This window comes from Cucurbita moschata, unplaced genomic scaffold (assembly GCF_002738365.1).
Source record: "Cucurbita moschata cultivar Rifu unplaced genomic scaffold, Cmos_1.0 Cmo_Scf00018, whole genome shotgun sequence".
Taxonomy (NCBI): Eukaryota; Viridiplantae; Streptophyta; class Magnoliopsida; order Cucurbitales; family Cucurbitaceae; genus Cucurbita; species Cucurbita moschata.
Window position 1 is genome coordinate 4,620,033 of NW_019268534.1, and position 22,099 is coordinate 4,642,131.

The 22,099-nt window shown below is 45.6% G+C and overlaps 1 protein-coding gene across 1 annotated transcript; it reads left to right on the forward strand.

The window, feature by feature from the left end:
• Positions 1 to 1,558: 1,558 nt before the first annotated feature.
• Positions 1,559 to 2,962, forward strand: LOC111456344. Its single transcript, XM_023098168.1, has one exon. It carries the CDS (start codon positions 1,559 to 1,561, stop codon positions 2,960 to 2,962), a length of 1,404 nt encoding a protein of 467 aa, XP_022953936.1.
• The last annotated feature ends 19,137 nt before the right edge of the window (positions 2,963 to 22,099 follow it).

The window sequence follows — 22,099 nt, forward strand, 5'->3', positions numbered from 1 at the left end:
CCAAATATGTTCTAACATCTCTTCTCCGATTGTGGTCTTCAACGCAAACATTGCTTTGCCTGCTTTGATTCTCCATTTGCGCAAGGCGCCGTTGGAATCATCCTCTGGCGGCGTAGTTTCGCACCCGCCAACGATCTCCCAAAGATCCTGTCCTTGTAAATAGGACATCATGCATGTTGCCCACGTGTTGTAGTTGTTGTTGTTGAGTTTCTTAATTCCTCCAACAATTTGGAAATCACCCATCGTGTTGGCCATACCTCAGTAATACCAAACAAGTTCTTTTGACACAAGACTTGCAGAGTCACAGACTTCTCACGACAGAAAAGAAACTCACTCACCACTAATCTCAAGAAATCGTTTCTGATGTGGAAGATCAGGCAGAGCTGCAACCACAGAGCATACTAAGGATTCCAAGAGATCAGATAAACTACACTAACCTCGCTCTGATACCAAATGTTGAACACAACTCACTGTGGGAAACACTCGCACTCTTTATTAAGACCAATCGAGAAGAGAATACAAGACACTCTGTAGAATACTTCTGCTTTTTATTGTTTTTAGATTTCTTGGATGATTAACCTAGGTAGGGTGGAGAGGTATTTATACTAAGAGTAAACAATCTATATTTAACCCATCTAAATCTAGACCTAACCGATTTGAATCTAGACCTAACCGATTTGAATCTAGACCTAACAAATTTGAATCTTTCTCCTAAAATATCTAGATCTCTCTCTCCTAAAATCTCTACTAAAATAAATATACTGGGCTCGTACAATAATTGGGCTTGACTCTATTGGGCTAGTGATGATATTTCAACAATTTATTTATGTAGTCCCTCCACCTCTCTCAAGGTAGGTTATATTTTACACACAATAGTAGTTTCTCATGTAATCTACTTATGTAGCCACCTTAATTTCTCCTCATGTTGCCTACTTACGCCATCTTTCGTCTCCTCTTAAGGTGGCTTTCATTCTACACACAATAGCAGTTACTTATGCCATCTATTTATGTAGTCCCTCGTCCCTTTCAATGTGGGTTAATCCGCACACAGTAATAACTCTTCAAGTGAACTATTTATGCCGTCCCTTGTTCATCCTACACACAATAGTAACTCCTCAAAATTGATCCGTTCATGTTGCTAGCGGTCTCATAAGTTCTCATAATTTTTCTCGGGGGCCGTCGAGATTTGCTAGGTTCTTAGGACTTCTAGAAAATTTAGATCTCATCTCGTGTTTCCTATCATTCACCTAATGTACATAAATCATAAATCATAAATCATAAATTCAAGCGTGCTTAATAGGGAGATAATTTCCAACCATCATTCGAATCGCAGATAACAAAGGCGAAATGGAATCCGGTCAATTCCATAACAAAGGCGTAAGATATATTCTTCTTCTTATTCATTTCTTTAAGAAGTAGATAAAAAGATAATGGAATCGTATATACGGAGAGGAAAAGTTAGACCAAGTGGGACTTCCTCCTTTTAGCTTCTATAAATAGGATAGCTCAAGAAACAATCAATATAGCAAAAACTCAAGAACAAGAAGAACAAGCGAAAATGGTGAACCTTCCGAGATACGTGGCCCTCAAATCCAAATACAACAACAATTACTTGCGTTATGTGAATGAAGGCTCACAGGTGCAAACGTTTTTGCAGTACTCGGGAGAGAGCATTCTAACTCCATACACAATGTTTGAAATGGAGCAAGCCAAATGCGACCCCTCACTAGTCAACATACGATGTTCTTACAACAATAAGTATTGGGTAAGTTGGCCTTCAGACCATAATTTTATTGTTGCTCAGGCTGACAATAAAGAGGAAGACAAATCCAAATGGAATTGCACGTTATTTCAACCTATTTATGATAGCAATCATCAAGCATTTCGATTTCGTCATGTCTATCTTGGTTTCAATGTGTGCTTGTGGAGAGGCTCTGCTCCTTATGTAAACTGCTTGCGAGCCCAATGGTCAAGCCCTGATCAAGATCTTTGTGATCTTAGCACACCCATCGATTGGGGAACTCTACAATCGTTACCAAAACATATAGTTTTCAAAGGAGATAATGATTGCTACCTCAGTGCTCGGTGGATCGAAGGGCATCAATATTTGCAATTTGCATCTAATGATATTGGAGATCCTACCGTTGGAATGGAAACCTTCATTACAAAAGATGGACATATTCGATTGAAGTCAAATTACTTTGGAAAATTTTGGAGGCGCAGTCCTAATTGGATTTGGGCTGATTCAACCGACACCACGACCAACAATCCTGATACTCTGTTTTTGCCAACAAAAGTTGATAAAAACGTTGTTGCTCTTCGAAACATGGGGAATAACAACTTTATCAAGAGGCTCACTACTGAAGGAAAAACGAGTTGTCTCAATGCGGCTGTTAGAACAATTGACGTAACTGCAAGATTACAGTTTGAAGAGGCGGTTCTTTCGCGGGAAATCTATAATGTGAAGTTTCGTCCTTCTGATTCGAGGATCTATGATCAAAGTACGCTTGTGATGGCCACTGAGAATGCTACTAATACAACAAAAGAACCACACACTATGAACTTGAAACTCACCTACACTGAAACTAAGTCCAGCATGTGGAATTCTTCGGTTTCTATGAAATTGGGCGTGAAAACGACCATTGAAACTGGAATTCCCTTTATTTTTGAAGGAAAGGTTGAGATATCAGCTGAGTTTTCTGGACAATATCAATGGGGAGAAACTAAAACAACATCAAAGGCAGTGGAAACCTCGTATCAAGTAACTGTTCCACCAATGACCACTGTGATTGTCAGTTTGTTGGCAACAAAGGGTACGAGTGATGTTCCCTACTCCTATACTCAACGTGACACACTCATTAATGGAGAGACAAAAACCTATCAAATGGATGACGGTGTTTACAAGGGAGTTAATAGCTATAATTTCAAGTATGAAACTAAAAGCACGCCCATAATAGCTTAATATGTCTGCCACCACTATTGTCACCTATTATTAATACTACTACTAAATAATAATGTGATTGCATGTGCTTCCTATAAAAGTGGCATGCTCCTATTTGAGTTTGGTTTGTATTATCTCTATGTAAAAGAATAAAGATGGTAGGTATGCCTACAATAATAGTGTTGTATTGTAATCGACACATTACTACTAAGAATCAATACTTATTTATGGGTAAAGTTCTTCTATTTCCTTTCTTTCATTTTGTTAATTATATTCTTCTTCCTAATAGGTTTCCTTCTCCTATTTAAAAGATGATCAAGGTGTGGAACTTAAAAAATAAATGGTTAATGTTTTTTTTATCTAATCAACTATGGATAAAAAATGTTGAATAAACTTAAAATGATAAATGTTAATTTTAGTTAATTTAAAAAGTCAGCTGTGAAAGAAAATGGTAGGTGTAGGAGGGCTCTCTCATACCTATTATTAGGTTAGAAAAACTTATAAATAAGTGTAAATTAGAAAGCAAAGAAACTAAGCAAAAGAAAAGGAAAAATAGCATAGAAAGAAAAAAAAATGAATACAAAGAAGTAATACACACAAATATGCGACTAGTATATTTTCACAAATTGGTATCAGAGCGTTCTATCGTTAGTGTGTGTAAGATTTATTTCACAAATTAGTGAGATTTCTTTAACAAATTGGTATCAGAGCCAAGACGAATGTGATGGGCCAAATGTCCCTACAATGGCGAATGTTCTCGGTTCTCAAGATGCATGAGAAGTGGTCGAAGAAGGTTTCGAAGAACCAAAAGATACCACGGGTTATACGGCGGCACAAGACAAGGCGTTAAAAGAGTTGCGATCAAAGGATAAGGCGGCATTATACATGTTGTTCCGAGCCGTTGACGAGTCGGGCCAGTGCAACTACTTCAAATGAAGCGTGGAACACTTTAGGAAAAGTGTTCAAAGGAACCGACCGAGTCAAGCAAGTGCGTCTCCAAACTGTTCGTGGCGAGTTGGAGAGCATGAAGATGAAGGAGTCAGAAAATGTATCTGACTACATCACACGTGTACAGACTGTGGTAAACCAACTCAATTGAAACAGAGAAATGTTACCCGAGACACGGGTCGTGGAGAAGATCTTGAGGTCATTAACCAACAACTTCGAGAATGTTGTATGTGCGTTAGAAGAGTGATATGAATCCAACAACTGATCACTTCCATGTACCCGAACGAGTAATTGCAAGCAGCAATACAAAGAAGATTCAAGTATCAAATCAAGAAAATAATGGAGTGGCTGACATTGGAAAGTGATTAGAAGACTTTCCTTTGGTAGTTGAACTACCATTTAAGACAATCTATGAATACCTTATTTTCTTCAATTTGTATTTAATAGCATATATTAGTAGTTTGTATGAATGCCTTATTTTTTTCAATTTGTATTTAATAGCATTTATTAATGATTTGTAGCTGGTGGCTAAACCTTATTATGTTAGGATTATCTTTTGGCCCTATTTAAAGACATGTAATATTCATGTTAGGATGAATTGTTGAATACAGACAAAACCTTTGTGTTTTCTTGATACCTTTTTGGTGTTACTCTTTTTCAAACCTTGCTTTAGGTTTGATGTTTAAACCGATTCATTGAATTAGTTTTGATCAAGCTAATTCTGGAGTGAATTGTCTTGGTATCTAAGAGTGACCATCATAGATTCCAAGTTCGATCTAAGAGTCATTCATCTTCTAACCAGCTCTTGGTTGGAATCAATCCGTTAAGCTAGCTTTCTCTGTGAACATTTTGCAAGGATTCTAGAAGGACCTCTAGCTTTACAAATTCCAGCATTGTAGGCACTTATCAAAGAGTCAAAGGACCTAGCGACGTTCACGGTCGATGAGCTCGCCGGTTCTCTCGAGGCACACAAGCAACGTAAGAAGAAGAAGGAAACACTCGATCAAGCACTTCAAACCAAGGTATCAATCAAAGATGAAAAGGTTTATCTACTCTCAAAATTTTTAAGGTAGAGGTTGTGGTCGTGGAAGTCACGGAAATGGTCAAGGTAGCAATTATGAAGAATATTATAAGGAGAAGGGACAGTCGAGCAAAGCAAATTGGTGTGGAAGAGGATGCAGTCGAGGAAGAGGCGGCCGATCAATCTACTCCAACATTAAGTGCTATATAAATGTCACAAGTATGGTCACTATGCGAATGATTGTAAGACAAATGTTACATTTGTGGTAGAATGGGGCATGTTGCAAAAGATTGTTGAGCCGAGAAAAAGGTGGAAGGAGCAACCAACCTAGCCTTGGAAGACGTAACAAATGAAGGTCTTCTCTTGATAGCTCAAAATGAAGACAACATCAACAACAACACTCTGTGGTACCTCGACTCAGGGGCAAGTAACCATATGTGTAGTCACGAGTACCTATTCAAAGAGATACAAAAGATTGAAGATGGTCATGTGTCATTTGGAGATGCGTTAAAGGTGGAGGTCAAAGGCTAAGGTACGATACATTTCTTGCAAAGGATGGTTTAATGGGGTCAATCCAAGATGTTTATTACGTACCAGACCTCAAGACCAACATATTGTGTATAGGGCAACTCACAGAGAAAGATTACTCGATATTCTTAAAAGATCACTTGCTACACCTGAAGGACAAGCAAGGGCGTTTGGTTGCTCGAGTCGAGATAGGAAGAAATCGGATGTACAAACTGAATTTAAGAAGCATACGAGAAAATTGTTTGCGAGTCGCTGTAGAAAACAAGGCACCACTGTGGCATCCCTGCTTTGGCCACTTACATCATGGTGGCCTAAAAGAGTTAGTGAAGAAGAATATGGTGCATGGGCTACCCAACTTGGACTTTGAAGGAAATTTTGTGAAGAATGCATGCTCAGCAAGCATGCGAGAACCTCAATTCAAAAGAAACTGAACTTTGGGCTAAACAACCTCTTGAGTTGATTCATACAGATATATGTGGACCAATTACCCCTGAGTCCTTCAGCAGAAAGAGGTATTTCATTTCCTTTATCGATGATTACTCACAAAAAACTTGGGCTTACTTTCTGAAAGAAAATTCCGAGGCATTCGAGGTGTTCAAAAAGTTCAAAGTGATGGTGGAGAAGGCTGTTGACTCTGGCAATTCGGAGGAAAATGTCGACGAAAAAACTGGCAGAAGGTTTCTTCGAAAGAAAAAATAGCGGAAGTAAAAGGAGAGAGGGAGAGAGATTTGCTGAAGACTCGATGTTTTATTTATCTTCAGTTGAATTCTTTAAATAAAAAATGTAATTACAAAAATAGAAAAACTAATTACAAAAAATAGAAAAGTGGGCGAAGACTTCGCCCAAGTTGGCCAAAAATGGCAACTAGAATTACGCTCTTCCATTGGCGTGAATTTAGACCTAAGGAACATAGGTTTTATTTAACAATCTCCTCCTAAAAGCTGTGCTATATCTACCTTATTATTTGAACTTCGATCTTTGAACGTAGTTCTTCAAATTTTACCCGCGCTAGGGACTTGGTGAAAATGTCTCCAAGTTGTTCCTCTGTTCGGATGAAATCAATCTTCATGAGCCCTTGATTTGCACATTCTCGAATGTAGTGGAATCTAATTTCTATGTGCTTGCTCCGGTTGTGCAAAATTGGATTTTTTATCAAGGAGATCGTAGCTTTGTTGTCTACGTATAGCATTGGTGGATCGCTTTCTCTCCCGATGAGTTCTTCCATTAGTCGCGCAAGCCAGACCCCTTGTGTTGCTGACATCAAAGCGGCGATGTATTCTGCTTCGCAGGAAGACAAAGCAACTACCTTCTGTTTTGTTGATTGCCAGCAGATCGCGCTGCCTGAAAGGAAGTAGATCATTCCGCTGGTGCTCTTATGATCATCAACATCACCGGCCATGTCACTATCACTGTAGCCGAACAGCTTGAGTTTCTCCTTTCCTCTCCCTGCGCAGTATCTTACACCCCAGCCTCTGGTTTCGGCTACATAGCGCAGGATGCGCTTGACAGCCACTAGATGCTCCTCCCTAGGTGCTTCCATAAACCTGCTCACATATCTAACAGAATAAGCAAGATTAGGACGAGAGTTTACCAGATAGCACAGACTCCCGACAATGCTGTGGTAATTGGTGGAGTCGACTGTTGTCGTAGTGCCAGCCTTCTTTAGTTGGAGCCGGGCCTCCATTGGAGTCCTTGTAGGATTACTGTCCACAAGCCCAGTTGTGTCCAGCAGCTTCTTCGCTATGCACTTTGGCAGATGGAGATGCCGGTAGAGTTCTGTTGCACTTCAATGCTGAGGTAGTAGCTGAGCACGCCGAGATCGCTCATCTCGAAGTTCTTTGACATCTCCTTCTTGAACCTTCTAAGGACTTCCACGTCGCCTCCAGTGATTATGAGGTCATCGACGTACACTCCCACGATCAGTCGCTGCTTGCCATGGCCGTGCGTGTACATGCCATGCTCAGAGGCACAGCACTTGAATTTCAGTGACAGTAGGGTACTGTCGAGCTTCGCACTCTAGGCTCGTGGGGCTTGTCGAAGCCCGTAGAGTGCCTTGTGCAGGCACAGTACCTTATCGGGATTATCATTGTCCAGGAAGCCAGGTGGTTGTCGGACATAGACGGTCTCCTTCAGCTCTCCATTAAGGAAAGCAGACTTCAAGTCCATATGGTGAACCTCCCAAGAGTAATGTGCCGTAATTGCAAGCAAGAGACGGACGGATTCTAACCTTGCCACTGGCGCAAATACCTCTTCGAAGTCCACTCCTTACTTCTCGACGTAGCCCTTCGCCACCAGACGGGCCTTGTGCTTCACAACTTCTCCTTTTTCGTTGCGCTTTAGTTTGAAGACCCATTTGAGCCCTATGGCTCGGTGTCCCGGCGGCATATCCTCTAGACTCCACGTCTGGTTCTCGATGATGGATGTCATCTCCTTCTACATTGCCTTCAGCCAGCACGGGTTCCTTTCTGCTTTGGCGAAGGTTTTTGGTTCATCTGCACTGATGGCATGCAGTTTGGCCACTTCTTCGAGCTCGCGCGCTGCCAATCTAGGTGGTTCACCTCCTCCCACTAGGTTGTCCATCCTCCGGTACCTGGCCTCTAGATCTGCATCGTGATCGACATCCAGCGTCGAATCCGCAGTCTGTGGTGTTGCGAATTCCACTGGTTCAGGGGGTGCACCTGCTAGCGGTGGTGATGACTCCTGATGCTGGGCTCCTCCTTCTTCCGGCTCGGTGACGAGGTACTCCACCGTGAATTGATTTGGATTATGGTCTGTCTCAATCATGTCATTCCACTGCCAGAAGGTGCTTTCGTCGAAGACGACGTCGCGACACACGTCTTGCTCCCAAGTCATTCCACTTACAGGATCATAGAGTCTGTACACCTTGCTCCCAAGTTCATAGCCGATAAAGACGACCTTCAGCCTCCTAGGATCGAGATTGGCGAGGTGGGAACGTGTTACCTTCATGTATGCAACGCAGCCGAACACGCAGAAATGATGTACCGCTGGCTTTTTGTTGTACCAGGCCTCATATGGCGTCTTCCCATCGAGGCTTCGGGTTGGTGACCGATTGAGGAGATAGACGGTCGTCATTACCGCATCTCCCTAAAATCTCCCAAGCATCCTGGCCTTCACCAGCAATGACCTCGCTGTCCCAACGATGGTCTGATTTTGGCGCTCCACCACTCCTTTCTGTTGGGGGGAGTAGGGCGACCAGCAATGACCTCGCTGTCCCGACGATGGTCTGATTTTGGCGCTCCACCACTCCTTTCTGTTGGGGGGAGTAGGGCGACCAGCAATGACCTCGCTGTCCCGACGATGGTCTGATTTTGGCGCTCCACCACTCCTTTCTGTTGGGGGGAGTAAGGCGACCAGCAATGACCTCGCTGTCCCGACGATGGTCTGATTTTGGCGCTCCACCACTCCTTTCTGTTGGGGGGAGTAGGGCGACCAGCAATGACCTCGCTGTCCCGACGATGGTCTGATTTTGGCGCTCCACCACTCCTTTCTGTTGGGGGGAGTAGGGCGACCAGCAATGACCTCGCTGTCCCGACGATGGTCTGATTTTGGCGCTCCACCACTCCTTTCTGTTGGGGGGAGTAGGGCGACCAGCAATGACCTCGCTGTCCCGACGATGGTCTGATTTTGGCGCTCCACCACTCCTTTCTGTTGGGGGGAGTAGGGCGACCAGCAATGACCTCGCTGTCCCGACGATGGTCTGATTTTGGCGCTCCACCACTCCTTTCTGTTGGGGGGAGTAGGGCGACCAGCAATGACCTCGCTGTCCCGACGATGGTCTGATTTTGGCGCTCCACCACTCCTTTCTGTTGGGGGGAGTAGGGCGACCAGCAATGACCTCGCTGTCCCGACGATGGTCTGATTTTGGCGCTCCACCACTCCTTTCTGTTGGGGGGAGTAGGGCGACCAGCAATGACCTCGCTGTCCCGACGATGGTCTGATTTTGGCGCTCCACCACTCCTTTCTGTTGGGGGGAGTAGGGCGACCAGCAATGACCTCGCTGTCCCGACGATGGTCTGATTTTGGCGCTCCACCACTCCTTTCTGTTGGGGGGAGTAGGGCGACCAGCAATGACCTCGCTGTCCCGACGATGGTCTGATTTTGGCGCTCCACCACTCCTTTCTGTTGGGGGGAGTAGGGCGACCAGCAATGACCTCGCTGTCCCGACGATGGTCTGATTTTGGCGCTCCACCACTCCTTTCTGTTGGGGGGAGTAAGGCGACCAGCAATGACCTCGCTGTCCCGACGATGGTCTGATTTTGGCGCTCCACCACTCCTTTCTGTGAGGGGAGTAGAGCACTGTTAGGTGTCGTTGTATGTCGATCTCGTCGTAGTACTTATTGAAACTTGCCGAGGTGAATTCTCTATCTCGGTCTGTGCGCAGCACTCGCATCTTCTTCTCACATTCGGCCTCCGCTCGCGCTTTAATGTGCTTAACTTTCGCACTGTTAGGTGTCGTTGTATGCCGATCTCGTCGTAGTACTTATTGAAACTTTCCGAGGTGAATTCTCTGTCTCGGTCTGTGCGCAACACTCGCATCTTCTTCTCACATTCGGCCTCCGCTCGCGCTTTAATGTGCTTAACTTCCTCTGCCGCTTCATTTTTTCTCTTGCAGTAGGGTCAGCCACATGAAGCGGCTTTTGTCATCGACTAACAGGAGGAAGAGACTCTTACCGCCTGGGGTCGCCGGTTTGATGGGCCCGCAGATATCGCCGTGTACAAGCTCCAACGGCTCATCGGCACGGTAGGATGTTCGAGACGGAAAGGGTGTGAGCCTTCATTTGCCGACGAGGCACCCGTCGCACAGCTTGTTCAAATTGTGCACCAACTCCTCCTTCGGTAGCTTTTCTAGGGCAGAAAAGTTTAAGTGCCCGTACCTGCGTGCCACCTCCAAGATACCTCTTCGGTCTTGGCCGAGAGGCTGATGGGTTGCTCTATCTCTAACTCTAGGATGTAAAGACGATTTGTCATGCGCCGAACCTACGTGAGCAGCCGTCGTTGATTATTGTAGATTTTGAGTAGTCCGCGCTCGATTGAAATGATGAAGCAGCCTGTCTCATCGAGTTGACCCAGGCTCACAAGGTTAGCCTTGAGCCTCGGGATGGAAGTAGACATCGATCAGCTTGCGGTGCTTGCCTCCTTTGTTGAGGAACAGGATGGTGCCGCGCTCTTCGATCTCGACGACGGAGCCGTCGCTGAATTTCACCGTCCCGTGAATCCCCAAGTCAAGCTCGGAGAACGTAGATCTAGCCCCGGTCATATGGTTCGTTGCCCTTGTGTCGAGGATCCATCGCTGGTGCTCGTGTTGCTCGTCCCTCTCACCAATCTGAACGAGCACTCGCTCCTCCTCCAGTTGAATTGGCTCCCGAGCTGGTGCCGCCTTTGCAACGTCCAGCTGGACCTTCGTTCTCAGGTTCGACGTCATCATTGATTACCTCCACCTCCGTGGATTTGGAATCGAGATTGGGGACGCATGCACTTACCACATGAAGAGAGCTGACACGTCCTCCTCGGATTGAGCCACATGGACGGCTCTGGACGACGGAGCAGTCACTGAATTTCACCGTCCCGTGAATCCCCGGAGTTGAGCTCGGAGAACGTAGATCTAGCCCCGGTCATATGGTTTGTTGCCCTTGTGTCAAGGATCCATCACTGGAATTGGCTCTCGAGCTGGTGCCGCCTTTGTGGCATCCAGCTGGACCTCTTTCTCGGGTTCGACGTCGTCATTGATTACCTCCAACCACATGAAGAGAGCTGGCACGTCCTCTCGGATTGGAGCCACATGGGCCTTCTCTTCCTGATTGCTCCAGCAATTCAGCATTTTCTTGCTTAGGTGACCTCTCTTCCCACAGTTCGAGCACTAGAGTTTCTTAATTCATGACCTCTTTTCCCACAGTTCCTTAATTCAGCATTTCTATTTCTTGCTTAGGTGACCTCTCAGCATTTCTTAATTCAGCATTTCTTGCTTAGGTGACCTCTCTTCCCACAGTTCGAGCACTAGAGTTTCTTAATTCAGCATTTCTTGCTTAGGTGACCTCTCTTCCCACAGTTCGAGCACTAGAGTTTCTTAATTCAGCATTTCTTGCCCTCTCTTCCCACAGTTTGCCCTCTCTTCCCACAGTTCGAGCACCTCTTTTCCCACAGTTCCTTAATTCAGCATTTATATTTCTTGCTTAGGTGACCTCTCAGCATTTCTTAATTCAGCATTTCTTGCCCTCTCTTCCCACAGTTTGCCCTCTCTTCCCACAGTTCGAGCACCTCTTTTCCCACAGTTCCTTAATTCAGCATTTATATTTCTTGCTTAGGTGACCTCTCAGCATTTCTTAATTCAGCATTTCTTGCCCTCTCTTCCCACAGTTTGCCCTCTCTTCCCACAGTTCGAGCACCTCTTTTCCCACAGTTCCTTAATTCAGCATTTATATTTCTTGCTTAGGTGACCTCTCAGCATTTCTTAATTCAGCATTTCTTGCCCTCTCTTCCCACAGTTTGCCCTCTCTTCCCACAGTTCGAGCACCTCTTTTCCCACAGTTCCTTAATTCAGCATTTATATTTCTTGCTTAGGTGACCTCTCAGCATTTCTTAATTCAGCATTTCTTGCCCTCTCTTCCCACAGTTTGCCCTCTCTTCCCACAGTTCGAGCACCTCTTTTCCCACAGTTCCTTAATTCAGCATTTATATTTCTTGCTTAGGTGACCTCTCAGCATTTCTTAATTCAGCATTTCTTGCCCTCTCTTCCCACAGTTTGCCCTCTCTTCCCACAGTTCGAGCACCTCTTTTCCCACAGTTCCTTAATTCAGCATTTATATTTCTTGCTTAGGTGACCTCTCAGCATTTCTTAATTCAGCATTTCTTGCTTAGGTGACCTCTCTTCCCACAGTTCGAGCACTAGAGTTAGAGTTTCTTGGTGACCTCTCAGCATTTCTTGCTTAGGTGAGCACTAGAGTTTCTTAATTCAGCATTTCTTGCTTAGGTGACCTCTCTTCCCACAGTTCGAGCACTAGAGTTTCTTAATTCAGCATTTCTTGCTTAGGTGACCTCTCTTCCCACAGTTCGAGCACTAGAGTTTCTTAATTCAGCATTTCTTGCTTAGGTGACCTCTCTTCCCACAGTTCGAGCACTAGAGTTTCTTAATTTAGCATTTCTTGCTTAGGTGACCTCTCTTCCCACAGTTCGAGCACTAGAGTTTCTTAATTCAGCATTTCTTGCCCTCTCTTCCCACAGTTTGCCCTCTCTTCCCACAGTTCGAGCACCTCTTTTCCCACAGTTCCTTAATTCAGCATTTATATTTCTTGCTTAGGTGACCTCTCTTCCCACAGTTCGAGCACCTCTTTTCCCACAGTTCCTTAATTCAGCATTTATATTTCTTGCTTAGGTGACCTCTCAGCATTTCTTAATTCAGCATTTCTTGCCCTCTCTTCCCACAGTTTGCCCTCTCTTCCCACAGTTCGAGCACCTCTTTTCCCACAGTTCCTTAATTCAGCATTTATATTTCTTGCTTAGGTGACCTCTCAGCATTTCTTAATTCAGCATTTCTTGCTTAGGTGACCTCTCTTCCCACAGTTCGAGCACTAGAGTTAGAGTTTCTTGGTGACCTCTCAGCATTTCTTGCTTAGGTGACCTCTCTTCCCACAGTTCGAGCACTAGAGTTAGAGTTTCTTGGTGACCTCTCAGCATTTCTTGCTTAGGTGACCTCTCTTCCCACAGTTCGAGCACTAGAGTTAGAGTTTCTTGGTGACCTCTCTAGAGTTAGAGTTTCTTGGTGACCTCTCAGCATTTGAGCACTAGAGTTAGAGTTTCTTGGTGACCTCTCAGCATTTCTTGCTTAGGTGACCTCTCTTCCCACAGTTCGAGCACTAGAGTTAGAGTTTCTTGGTGACCTCTCAGCATTTCTTGCTTAGGTGACCTCTCTTCCCACAGTTCGAGCACTAGAGTTAGAGTTTCTTGGTGACCTCTCAGCATTTCTTGCTTAGGTGACCTCTCTTCCCACAGTTCGAGCACTAGAGTTTCGACCTCTTCAGCATTTCTTGCTTAGGTGCACTAGAGTAGGTGACCTCTCTTCCCACAGTTCGAGCACTAGAGTTAGAGTTTCTTGGTGACCTCTCTGCATTTCTTGCTTAGGTGACCTCTCTTCCCACAGTTCGAGCACTAGAGTTTCTTAATTCAGCATTTCTTGCTTAGGTGGCCTCTCTTCCCACAGTTCGAGCACTAGAGTTTCTTAATTCAGCATTTCTTGCTTAGGTGGCCTCTCTTCCCACGGCCTCTCTTCCCACAGTTCGAGCACTAGAGTTTCTTAATTCAGCATTTTTTGCTTAGGTGACCTCTTCAGCATTTCTTGCTTAGGTGCACTAGAGTAGGTGACCTCTCTTCCCACAGTTCGAGCACTAGAGTTTCTTAATTTCTTGCTTAGGTGGCCTCTCTTCCCACGGCCTCTCTTCCCACAGTTCGAGCACTAGAGTTTCTTAATTCAGCATTTCTTGCTTAGGTGGCCTCTCTTCCCACAGTTCGAGCACTAGAGTTTCTTAATTCAGCATTTTTTGCTTAGGTGACCTCTTCAGCATTTCTTGCTTAGGTGCACTAGAGTAGGTGACCTCTCTTCCCACAGTTCGAGCACTAGAGTTTCTTAATTCAGCATTTCTTGCTTAGGTGGCCTCTCTTCCCACAGTTCGAGCACTAGAGTTTCTTAATTCAGCATTTCTTGCTTAGGTGGCCCTCTCTTCCCACCACTAGAGTTTCTTAATTCAGCATTTCTTGCTTAGGTGGCCTCTCTTCCCACAGTTCGAGCACTAGAGTTTCTTAATTCAGCATTTCTTGCTTAGGTGGCCTCTCTTCCCACAGTTCGAGCACTAGAGTTTCTTAATTCAGCATTTCTTGCTTAGGTGGCCTCTCTTCCCACGGCCTCTCTTCCCACAGTTCGAGCACTAGAGTTTCTTAATTCAGCATTTCTTGCTTAGGTGGCCTCTCTTCCCACAGTTCGAGCACTAGAGTTTCTTAATTCAGCATTTCTTGCTTAGGTGGCCTCTCTTCCCACAGTTCGAGCACTAGAGTTTCTTAATTCAGCATTTCTTGCTTAGGTGGCCTCTCTTCCCACAGTTCGAGCACTAGAGTTTCTTAATTCAGCATTTCTTGCTTAGGTGGCCTCTCTTCCCACAGTTCGAGCACTAGAGTTTCTTAATTCAGCATTTCTTGCTTAGGTGGCCTCTCTTCCCACAGTTCGAGCACTAGAGTTTCTTAATTCAGCATTTCTTGCTTAGGTGGCCTCTCTTCCCACAGTTCGAGCACTAGAGTTTCTTAATTCAGCATTTCTTGCTTAGGTGGCCTCAGTTCGAGCACTAGAGTTTCTTAATTCAGCATTTCTTGCTTAGGTGGCCTCTCTTCCCACAGTTCGAGCACTAGAGTTTCTTAATTCAGCATTTCTTGCTTAGGTGGCCTCTCTTCCCACAGTTCGAGCACTAGAGTTTCTTAATTCAGCATTTCTTGCTTAGGTGACCTCTCTTCCCACAGTTCGAGCACTAGAGTTTCTTAATTCAGCATTTCTTGCTTAGGTGGCCTCTCTTCCCACAGTTCGAGCACTAGGGTCCTCTCTTCCCACAGTTCGAGCACTAGAGTTTCTTTGCTTAGGTGACCTCTTCAGCATTTCTTGCTTAGGTAGTTTCTTTGCTTAGGTGACCTCTTCAGCATTTCTTGCTTAGGTGCACTAGAGTAGGTTTAGGTGGCCTCTCTTCCCACAGTTCGAGCACTAGAGTTTCTTAATTCAGCATTTCTTGCTTAGGTGACCTCTTCAGCATTTCTTTCTTAGGTGCACTAGAGTAGGTGACCTCTCTTCCCACAGTTCGAGCACTAGAGTTTCTTAAGAGTTTCTTAATTCAGCATTTCTTGCTTAGGTGGCCTCTCTTCCCACAGTTCGAGCACTAGAGTTTCTTAATTCAGCATTTCTTGATTTCTTGCTTAGGTGGCCTCTCTTCCCACAGTTCGAGCACTAGAGTTAGAGTTTCTTGGTGACCTCTCAGTCTTCCCACCACTAGAGTTTCTTAATTCAGCATTTCTTGCTTAGTCATTTCTTGCTTAGGTGGCCTCTCTTCCCACAGTTCGAGCACTAGAGTTTCTTAATTCAGCATTTCTTGATTTGGCCTCTCTTCCCACAGTTCGAGCACTAGAGTTTCTTAATTCAGCATTTCTTGATTTCTTGCTTAGGTGGCCTCTTTTCCCACAGTTCGAATTTCTTGATTTGGCCTCTCTTCCTACAGTTCGAGCACTAGAGTTTCTTAATTCAGCATTTCTTGATTTCTTGCTTAGGTGGCCTCTCTTCCCACAGTTCGAGCTAGAGTTTCTTAATTCAGCATTTCTTGATTTCTTGCTTAGGTGGCCTCTCTTCCCACAGTTCGAGCACTAGAGTTTCCTAATTCAGCATTTCTTGCTTAGGTGGCCTCTCTTCCCACAGTTCGAGCATTTCTTGCTTAGGTGGCCACTCTTCCCACAGTTCGAGCACTAGAGTTAGAGTTTCTTGGTGACCTCTCAGTCTTCCCACCACTAGAGTTTCTTAATTCAGCATTTCTTGCTTAGGTGCACTAGAGTAGGTGACCTCAGGTGGCCTCTCTTCCCACAGTTCGAGCACTAGAGTTTCTTAATTCAGCATTTCTTGATTTCTTGCTTAGGTGGCCTCTCTTCCCACAGTTCGAGCACTAGAGTTTCTTAATTCAGCATTTCTTGTAGGTGGCCTCTCTTCCCACAGTTCGAGCATTTCTTGCTTAGGTGGCCTCCCTTCCCACAGTTCGAGCACTAGAGAGAGTTTCTTTCTTGCTTAGGTGGCCGGCCTCTCTTCCCACAGTTCGAGCATTTCTTGCTTAGGTGGCCTCCCTTCCCACAGTTCGAGCACTAGAGAGAGTTTCTTTCTTGCTTAGGTGGCCGGCCTCTCTTCCCACAGTTCGAGCATTTCTTGCTTAGGTGGCCTCCCTTCCCACAGTTCGAGCACTAGAGAGAGTTTCTTTCTTGCTTAGGTGGCCGGCCTCTCTTCCCACAGTTCGAGCATTTCTTGCTTAGGTGGCCTCCCTTCCCACAGTTCGAGCACTAGAGAGAGTTTCTTTCTTGCTTAGGTGGCCGGCCTCTCTTCCCACAGTTCGAGCATTTCTTGCTTAGGTGGCCTCCCTTCCCACAGTTCGAGCACTAGAGAGAGTTTCTTTCTTGCTTAGGTGGCCGGCCTCTCTTCCCACAGTTCGAGCATTTCTTGCTTAGGTGGCCTCCCTTCCCACAGTTCGAGCACTAGAGAGAGTTTCTTTCTTGCTTAGGTGGCCGGCCTCTCTTCCCACAGTTCGAGCATTTCTTGCTTAGGTGGCCTCCCTTCCCACAGTTCGAGCACTAGAGAGAGTTTCTTTCTTGCTTAGGTGGCCGGCCTCTCTTCCCACAGTTCGAGCATTTCTTGCTTAGGTGGCCTCCCTTCCCACAGTTCGAGCACTAGAGAGAGTTTCTTTCTTGCTTAGGTGGCCGGCCTCTCTTCCCACAGTTCGAGCATTTCTTGCTTAGGTGGCCTCCCTTCCCACAGTTCGAGCACTAGAGAGAGTTTCTTTCTTGCTTAGGTGGCCGGCCTCTCTTCCCACAGTTCGAGCATTTCTTGCTTAGGTGGCCTCCCTTCCCACAGTTCGAGCACTAGAGAGAGTTTCTTTCTTGCTTAGGTGGCCGGCCTCTCTTCCCACAGTTCGAGCATTTCTTGCTTAGGTGGCCTCCCTTCCCACAGTTCGAGCACTAGAGAGAGTTTCTTTCTTGCTTAGGTGGCCGGCCTCTCTTCCCACAGTTCGAGCATTTCTTGCTTAGGTGGCCTCCCTTCCCACAGTTCGAGCACTAGAGAGAGTTTCTTTCTTGCTTAGGTGGCCGGCCTCTCTTCCCACAGTTCGAGCATTTCTTGCTTAGGTGGCCTCCCTTCCCACAGTTCGAGCACTAGAGAGAGTTTCTTTCTTGCTTAGGTGGCCGGCCTCTCTTCCCACAGTTCGAGCATTTCTTGCTTAGGTGGCCTCCCTTCCCACAGTTCGAGCACTAGAGAGAGTTTCTTTCTTGCTTAGGTGGCCGGCCTCTCTTCCCACAGTTCGAGCATTTCTTGCTTAGGTGGCCTCCCTTCCCACAGTTCGAGCACTAGAGAGAGTTTCTTTCTTGCTTAGGTGGCCGGCCTCTCTTCCCACAGTTCGAGCATTTCTTGCTTAGGTGGCCTCCCTTCCCACAGTTCGAGCACTAGAGAGAGTTTCTTTCTTGCTTAGGTGGCCGGCCTCTCTTCCCACAGTTCGAGCATTTCTTGCTTAGGTGGCCTCCCTTCCCACAGTTCGAGCACTAGAGTTTCCTAATTCAGCATTTCTTGCTTAGGTGACCTCTTCAGCATTTCTTGCTTAGGTGCACTAGAGTAGGTTTAGGTGGCCTCTCTTCCCACAGTTCGAGCACTAGAGTTTCTTAATTCAGCATTTCTTGCTTAGGTGACCTCTTCAGCATTTCTTGCTTAGGTGCACTAGAGTAGGTGACCTCTCTTCCCACAGTTCGAGCACGAGAAATTCTTAAGAGTTTCTTAATTCAGCATTTCTTGCTTAAGTGACCTCTCTTCCCACAGTTCGAGCACTAGAGTTTCATAATTCAGCATTTCTTGCTTAGGTGGCCTCAGTTCGAGCACTAGAGTTTCTTAATTCAGCATTTCTTGCTTAGGTGGCCTCTCTTCCCACAGTTCGAGCACTAGAGTTTCTTAATTCAGCATTTCTTGATTTCTTGCTTAGGTGGCCTCTCTTCCCACAGTTCGAGCACTAGAGTTTCTTAATTCAGCATTTCTTGCTTAGGTGGCCTCTCTTCCCACAGTTCGAGCATTTCTTGCTTAGGTGGCCTCTTGATTTCTTGCTTAGGTGGCCTCTCTTCCCACAGTTCGAGCACCAGAGTTTCTTAATTCATGATTTCTTGCTTAGGTGGCCTCTCTTCCCACAGTTCGAGCACTAGAGTTTCTTAATTCAGCATTTCTTGCTTAGGTGGCCTCTCTTCCCACAGTTCGAGCACTAGAGTTTCTTAATTCAGCATTTCTTGCTTAGGTGGCCTCTCTTCCCACAGTTCGAGCACTAGAGTTTCTTGTTTCTTTCTTGCTTAGGTGGCCTCTCTTCCCACAGTTCAAGCACTAGAGTTTCTTGTTTCTTTCTTGCTTAGGTGGCCTCTCTTCCCACAGTTCGAGCACTAGAGTTTCTTGATTCAGCATTTCTTGCTTAGGTGGCCCTCTCTTCCCACAGTTCGAGCATTTCTTGCTTAGGTGGCCTCTCTTCCCACAGTTCGAGCACTAGAGTTTCTTAATTCAGCATTTCTTGTAGGTGGCCTCTCTTCCCACAGTTCGAGCACTAGAGTTTCTTAATTCAGCATTTCTTGTAGGTGGCCTCTCTTCCCACAGTTCGAGCACTAGAGTTTCTTAATTCAGCATTTCTTGTAGGTGGCCTCTCTTCCCACAGTTCGAGCACTAGAGTTTCTTAATTCAGCATTTCTTGTAGGTGGCCTCTCTTCCCACAGTTCGAGCACTAGAGTTTCTTTCTTGCTTAGGTGGCCTCTCTTCCCACAGTTCGAGCATTTCTTGCTTAGGTGGCCTCTCTTCCCACAGTTCGAGCACTAGAGTTGGCCTCTCTTCCCACAGTTCGAGCACTAGAGTTGGCCTCTCTTCCCACAGTTCGAGCACTAGAGTTTCTTAATTCATGATTTCTTGCTTAGGTGGCCTCTCTTCCCACAGTTCGAGCACTAGAGTTTCTTAATTCATGATTTCTTGCTTAGGTGGCCTCTCTTCCCACAGTTCGAGCAATTCTTGCTTAGGTGGCCTCTCTTCCCACAGTTCGAGCATTTCTTGCTTAGGTGGCCTCTCTTCCCACAGTTCGAGCATTTCTTGCTTAGGTGGCCTCTCTTCCCACAGTTCGAGCACTAGAGTTGGCCTCTCTTCCCACAGTTCGAGCACTAGAGTTTCTTAATTCATGATTTCTTGCTTAGGTGGCCTCTCTTCCCACAGTTCGAGCACTAGAGTTTTTTAATTCATGATTTCTTGCTTAGGTGGCCTCTCTTCCCACAGTTCGAGCACTAGAGTTTCTTTCTTGCTTAGGTGGCCTCTCTTCCCACAGTTCGAGCACTAGAGTTTCTTTCTTGCTTAGGTGGCCTCGGTGGCCTCTCTTCCCACAGTTCGAGCACTAGAGTTTCTTAATTCAGCATTTCTTACTAGAGTTTCTTTCTTGCTTAGGTGGCCTCTCTTCCCACAGTTCGAGCACTAGAGTTTCTTAATTCAGCATTTCTTGCTTAGGTGGCCTCTCTTCCCACAGTTCGAGCACTAGAGTTTCTTAATTCAGCATTTCTTGCTTAGGTGGCCTCTCTTCCCACAGTTGTTTCTTAATTCAGCATTTCTTGCTTAGGTGGCCTCTCTTCCCACAGTTCGAGCACTAGAGTTTCTTAATTCAGCATTTCTTGCTTAGGTGGCCCTCTCTTCCCACAGTTCGAGCACACTAGAGTTTCTTGATTCAGCATTTCTTGCTTAGGTGGCCCTCTTCCCACAGTTCGAGCACACTAGAGTTTCTTGATTCAGCATTTCTTGCTTAGGTGGCCCTCTCTTCCCACAGTTCGAGCACACTAGAGTTTCTTAATTCAGCATTTCTTGCTTAGGTGGCCTCTCTTCCCACAGTTCGAGCACACTAGAGTTTCTTGATTCAGCATTTCTTGCTTAGGTGGCCTCTCTTCCCACAGTTCGAGTACACTAGAGTTTCTTGATTCAGCATTTCTTGCTTAGGTGGCCTCTCTTCCCACAGTTCGAGCACTAGAGTTTCTTAATTCAGCATTTCTTGCTTAGGTGGCCTCTCTTCCCACAGTTCGAGCACTAGAGTTTCTTAATTCAGCATTTCTTGCTTAGGTGGCCCTCTCTTCCCACAGTTCGAGCACACTAGAGTTTCTTAATTCAGCATTTCTTGCTTAGGTGGCCTCTCTTCCCACAGTTCGAGCACTAGAGTTAGAGTTTCTTGGTGACCTCTCAGTCTTCCCACCACTAGAGTTTCTTAATTCAGCATTTCTTGTAGGTGGCCTCTCTTCCCACAGTTCGAGCACTAGAGTTAGAGTTTCTTGGTGACCTCTCAGTCTTCCCACCACTAGAGTTTCTTAATTCAGCATTTCTTGTAGGTGGCCTCTCTTCCCACAGTTCGAGCACTAGAGTTTCTTAATTCAGCATTTCTTGCTTAGGTGGCCTCTCTTCCCACAGTTCGTAATTCAGCATTTCTTGCTTAGGTGGCCTCTCTTCCCACCACTAGAGTTTCAGGTGGCCCTCTCTTCCCACAGTTCGAGCACACTAGAGTTTCGTAATTCAGCATTTCTTGCTTAGGTGGCCTCTCTTCCCACAGTTCGAGCACTAGAGTTTCTTAATTCAGCATTTCTTGCTTAGGTCTTTCTTGCTTAGGTGGCCCCACAGTTCGAGCACTAGTTCTCTTGGTCTCTCTTCCCACAGTTCGAGCACTAGAGTTTCTTAATTCAGTATTTCTTGCTTAGGTCTTTCTTGCTTAGGTGGCCCCACAGTTCGAGCACTAGTTCTCTTGTGGCCTCTCTTCCCACAGTTCGGTGACCTCTCAGTCTTCCCACCACTAGAGTTTCAGGTGGCCCTCTCTTCCCACAGTTCGAGCACACTAGAGTTTCTTAATTCAGCATTTCTTGCTTAGGTGGCCCTCTCTTCCCACAGTTCGAGCACACTAGAGTTTCTTGATTCAGCATTTCTTGCTTAGGTGCCCTCTCTTCCCACAGTTCGAGCACACTAGAGTTTCTTGATTCAGCATTTCTTGCTTAGGTGGCCTCTCTTCCCACAGTTCGAGCACTAGAGTTAGAGTTTCTTGGTGACCTCTCAGTCTTCCCACCACTAGAGTTTCTTAATTCAGCATTTCTTGCTTAGGTGGCCTCTCTTCCCACAGTTCGAGCACTAGAGTTAGAGTTTCTTGGTGACCTCTCAGTCTTCCCACCACTAGAGTTTCTTAATTCAGCATTTCTTGCTTAGGTGGCCTCTCTTCCCACAGTTCGAGCACTAGAGTTTCTTCCCACCACTAGAGTTTCTTAATTCGGCATTTCTTGCTTAGGTGGCCTCTCTTCCCACAGTTTTCGAGCACTAGAGTTTCTTCCCACCACTAGAGTTTCTTAATTCAGCATTTCTTGCTTAGGTGGCCTCTCTTCCCACAGTTCGAGCACACTAGAGTTTCTTAATTCAGCATTTCTTGCTTAGGTGGCCTCTCTTCCCACAGTTCGAGCACTAGAGTTTCTTAATTCAGCATTTCTTGCTTAGGTGGCCCTCTCTTCCCACAGTTCGAGCACTAGAGTTAGAGTTTCTTGGTGACCTCTCAGTCTTCCCACCACTAGAGTTTCTTAATTCAGCATTTCTTGCTTAGGTGGCCTCTCTTGTGGCCTCTCTTCCCACAGTTCGAGCACTAGAGTTTCTTAATTCAGCATTTCTTGTAGGTGGCCTCTCTTCCCACAGTTTCTTAATTCAGCATTTCTTGTAGGTGGCCTCTCTTCCCACAGTTTCTTAATTCAGCATTTCTTGCTTAGGTGGCCCTCTCTTCCCACAGTTCGAGCACTAGAGTTAGAGTTTCTTGGTGACCTCTCAGTCTTCCCACCACTAGAGTTTCTTAATTCAGCATTTCTTG